The sequence below is a fragment of the Vigna radiata genome, chromosome 11 (assembly GCF_000741045.1).
Source record: "Vigna radiata var. radiata cultivar VC1973A chromosome 11, Vradiata_ver6, whole genome shotgun sequence".
In the NCBI taxonomy this organism is placed as follows: Eukaryota; Viridiplantae; Streptophyta; class Magnoliopsida; order Fabales; family Fabaceae; genus Vigna; species Vigna radiata.
Window position 1 is genome coordinate 9,875,412 of NC_028361.1, and position 5,224 is coordinate 9,880,635.

Sequence of the window (5,224 nt, forward strand, 5' to 3'; positions counted from 1 at the left end):
AAATTAAAATTTAATTTTTGTTTCGGTTGAATTGGTCTGAGGGTCAATCGTCCTTCTTTGCTTTGTTCTCTTTTGATCTTCAATCCTTCTTGAGAATGTCATTCACTCCGATGGGTTGTTGAGTGCAGAAGACACTCTGACGCTCAAGATATAAAAATGTCTAAATTTTAGTAGGATAGAAGAGGAAGATTGTACTTAGACATACGCTCAAGATATAAAAAGGTTTAAATTTTATTAGGATAGAAGATGAAGATTGTACCTAGACTTCAATTATATATTTATAGAGCATCATGTGGCAGACAAGTCCATTCATTAACCATTAGTGCATTATATTTTTAGGCAATCAAACCAAATAATCAATAATTAATATTATATTTTGTAGAGAGTAAGACAATCTGACCTAATAAGTGCAATATAATTTTAGGCAATATAGGCAATCTGACATATTAATACCAGTTAATTTCCCATAAATGACAATTAATTTCGATCGATATACTTTTTATAGTACAATTTTAATTAAATCTAACCTTGTAAAATATAAATTAATTTAAATTTTAATTAAATTTAACTTAATAAAATAAAAATTTAAATCATATCCATAACTTTACGATTCATAATAAGCTTTTGTCAATGTATTTTTGAATCATATCCATAACTTTACGATTCATAATCTCCCAAACTTTTTAGTCTTCCCGTCTAACATTTTCTCATTTGTTATTGGCTCATACAAATCATTGCATTATAAATGGTCTTCATCATTGGCTTCCAATAGGAATAATTATTTACAATTGGCTTGAACATGTCTCCATCATTAGTGAATGTTCCTTCCATCTTGAATTGTTGGTAAGCAATACTTATTCCCTCCTTTGTGAATGCAAAATAGATACTAGCAGAAGAGAAAAAATAAAAGAGTAGAGAAGAAGATGTGGAAAATCCTTAGAAAAACAATGGGACCTTGTCTAGTAAAAAGGACATCCATTACAAAAGTAATATTATAAAGTTTTTTTTCTTAATCTTTGATTATCTATGTAAATCTCACTTTGTTAGACGATATACAAAAAAAAACTCTATCTACGAAATTTTCTCTTCTTTCTTCATTTGTGAGTTTGTACTATCTTTAGCACAACACTTTCTTTGTTTTTTGTTTGGCTTTCTCTCTTTCTTGGTGTGTTCTTTCTTCACCACTGTGTCTCACCACTTCTTCATTCCACCCCTTTATAGATGAGTTTCACACATTGTTTTCACTAAGGTTTTGTTCACTTGAATGAATTTGGGGGATAGTGATTGAATGGATTTGAGAGGATTTGAAAACAAATTTTTTTATTGTTTATTTGAGTGAATTTGGAGATAAGTAAGAGTGAATTTGGAAGTAAATTTTTTTAATCTGTCACATAAATCAAATCTTACACTAATTCTCACAAATTTTACTTTCAAATCCATTTTCACTTACCTCCAAATCTACTCAAATAAACAACAAAAATTTTTATCTTCAAATCCTCTCAAATTCATTCAATCACCTTCTCCCAAATCCATTCAAGTAAACAAGACATAAAAAAAAAAGCAATTATTTTCCACAAAACATGAAACCTAAATCACGTGATGACTCATCCATTTAACGTTACCCAACACTAATTAAGTATTACCGAATTAATAGTTTTATCTAACAATTTAGGGTTTCTAAATTTTAAGAACAAGTGTGGGAAGATTATTGATTTATTCTAGAGAAAACCTTTAAAAAGAGGAAAATGCTATAAAACAAATGTAATATCCCTTTCCTTATGTTAAAAACATGGTTAGTATGAAGTGTAAGCATCAATATCGTATTTATCAAAGTTGTATTACAAAACAAACTAACTGATTATATCTTATATCTAAAAGTTGAGAAGAATGAGAAAGATTTTTAAGTGTTATTTTTATTTAAGTGAATGAATTACCGTTGTCAATTACCACTAATGTTCAAACAAACCTAGAAAAGAAAAGAAAAAATGTAAGTGGATATATGATAACTTTTTGGCAAGTATATCAAATCGTTATAAGTAATACAATGGTAAAATCCAATATCGTTCTCCCAAGGGAATTTGAGTTAAGTTGTTCAATTAAAATTATTTATCAAGATCAATTTAACATCAAATGATTCAGTGAATTAACAGTAAGAAATTAATAGAATATTAAAATTTGAAAATTAAAGTTGGAAGAAAGCTTCGTTGGAATTGACTTCATGACTACAATTACAGTAACTTATCTGAACAATATAATTTGCGTTCAAACATTAACATCACAATATCTTGATTTAATCCCTTAAAACAAGTTCTAAAGAATTATGCTCAATTATTAATTCCTTAAGTAATTAAACATAACCTTTGCATTAAGATCTGATGTTTATAAATGACCAGAAGAATTGAAACTATTCCTAGCATCATTCCTTCTGGTTGCTTTTCTTACGTTCATACTCAAATTTACTTCCCAGTACAATTTGAATATATTAAATATATTATACTTCCGTATAATCACAAGTAAAACAAGAAAAGCATATGAACAGGAAAAATTACATCAAGTGTCAGCCATTACAATCAATTCCAACGAACAGAAATTTAGTCTATCCTAGACATCACAAACGTACTCATTTCAGCAATTCCTTGCATCATGTGCAGTCTTGATGTCTTCAGAGAGTCTTCTGATGGTCTTCTGATGGTATCTAGAGCAGTTCTCTATATTTTTTTTGTATGTCAGAAAATAGTTTATGCCCTCTCTGTCACGTATTTTAAGAGCAGTTAATTAATTTAATTCGCTCAGCGCACAAGAGTGTATTCGTTGTGCGAATTAATTTTAATTACACACTCAACTGCTGTAATTCGCTAAGCGTACAATCTCTGGTGCGCTATGCAAATTTTCAAAATGCTGCCCTTTAATTGGAGTTATTCGCTTAGCGCACAACTAGTGGTGCGCTGTGCGAATTTCTTCTGCTGGCTCTGCGAATTTCTTTCGATGTGCGAGAATTGACCGACAGATTACAAATTATACTCCCTTTCCTGAACAATAATTTACATAACAATTTACTTCCTATTACAACTTTTCACTGAGTAAAAACATAAATAATTACAAGATTGAGATAATTTATAAGTGTAAAAACATTTGTTTTTCACACTTATCAATATACTAAACATGTCAACTTTTATTAATTATATGAGAAAAAAAAGGAATAGTAAGTTATTATAGCTATAAGTGAACTTTCATTCTTATAACATATTATTTGTATTGTCTTATTCATATGATTTTCAAACTAAAATCCAAATATTGGTGACAAGAAAAATTAATATAGAAAAAAAAAGTTATAATCTTATTTATATTTCATAAGGTTAGAAAACGGACCTCATTTGTGAGTTACAATGGATCAAATATTCCTATAATGAGTTGTGCTTCAACTTTTATGTCATTTAACTTATATTAAATTTATACATTTTATTATTATTATTATTTTCTTTAAGATAGATAATGACTTAACAATAATCTTTTCTTCCTTTTTATATTGAAAATTGTATTAGAATTTGTACTCACTCTCTCTGGGTGGACTTTATGGGTATAAATTTCCCTCGTATAATTCATGCGGACCTGTGGGCTTATGCCACTCCCAGAAACAATAGGCACGGAGACATTAACAAAACAGAGGAGGTTGGGATAATCTATCACAACTTGTCACATGTACAATCAAGTTACAAGCTAATGTTACAGCCACTATAACCAAAAAGACCAAGCGAGGTATCACTCTCACTTCAGTCTCTCATCTTCTAGTGTAGTATGATAGAACACACAAACCGCACCATTTATTATTTTCGTGTAACGTAACCTTCGCATTAAACTCTAGTTAGGAATATATATACTAACAAAGAGGTGCCACTCTTCATTATATAGCAGCGATCATCTCCGTCCCCGTTTTTTCCGTCATACCTCCGTTAAGTTCCTCTTCCTCCTCCGCTTCCCACATGAAGTGTGCGTACGATCCCAGCACAGTGCTGAGTATAAAATAAAACAATCATTAATTGGTAATAATAATTGTTATTATTATTACTATTGTTATTTTCGCTATTCTCTGTTTGGCTGTGTGGAAATGTGAGATTAAGATTATACCAATCATTAGGAGCGGCGTGAATGGCTTGGTCAAAGTAAGATTTGGCTCTCGCTTCATCTCGCTGCGTTTCCCATATTAGCGCTCCGTACAGCGAAAGCAATTCGCCATCGCTAGGGTTCGCGAGAATTGCTCTTCCGTAATATTCCTCTGCTCTCCTCGCGTCTTTCTCCACCTGCATCATCCGTTAAAATTAAAATCGCTGACTCTTTGTTTTCATTGAATGAATAAATGGTCGTGCTTCGTTTGCGGAATGTTTCACGCACCTCCTGGAGGAATTTGCCGTAGTTTCTCAGTAGAAGCGCGTCCGTCGGGTTCGTCTTCAACATCTCCTCGTAGTACGCATCGATTTTCATCCTCTCGCCACCGTTTCCGCCTGTGACAGTCGCATCGCCGTGATCGCCACCGTCACTGCCTCCGGATTCCATATCCTCCCGTAGGGTCTCGAGATAGCTCGACTTGTCTAAATTGGCGTCGGAGAAGAATTGTTCTTCGAGAGGTATGATCGGCGGGGGCGAGCACGATCCGGTGCAGTTCAGATTACGGCGAACAAAGAAATTCTCGGGGGCACCTTCAGATGAGGCTCTGTTTATCCCTTTCTGCGGTGAGTCCCTGCGGGCGTTGAAGTGGGAATAGTGCATTGAAATCGTGGAAAATTTCGCGTGGTTCTTGTCGCCGGGGAGAGAGGTTTGGCGCGTGAGAGAACATCGAGGTGAGCCGTGGAAAAACGGGTTCGGGATCGGCAGCGACCCGGTTCGGATGAGAGAAACTCTCATAGTTTTGATAAATTGAAAAGGTTGAGTGTTGAAAGAGCGATCAATCCCTGAATTCTAAAAGTGCAGACGAACCCCTTTATATATCTCGTGTTGAATGGCGCTGCTAAACGAACGTATTTTATTTGATAGAATATCGGCCGTTGGATGAGAGGAAAGCCCGAGCCAAGTGAGAACCGTATTACGACACGTGTCAGGTTGCACGTTCAGTCCTGGTGCCGAATTGTATATTTAACCCTTTATTACTGATAAATGTAAAATTAAAAAAAAAAAACACTATTCATTACTGATACTAATTTTTTTTATCTTTTAAGTATAAGAATTCTAT

General features: G+C 33.4%; 1 protein-coding gene across 1 annotated transcript; it reads right to left on the reverse strand.

Annotated features, from left to right (window-relative positions):
• Positions 1–3,567: 3,567 nt before the first annotated feature.
• Positions 3,568–4,967, reverse strand: LOC106777346. Its single transcript, XM_014664924.2, has 3 exons — positions 4,390–4,967; positions 4,126–4,298; positions 3,568–4,010 (listed from the first exon to the last, which is right to left on the reverse strand). Exons 1-3 carry the CDS (start codon positions 4,897–4,899, stop codon positions 3,902–3,904), a joined length of 792 nt encoding a protein of 263 aa, XP_014520410.1. The 5' UTR covers positions 4,900–4,967; the 3' UTR covers positions 3,568–3,901.
• Between the last annotated feature and the right edge of the window lie 257 nt (positions 4,968–5,224).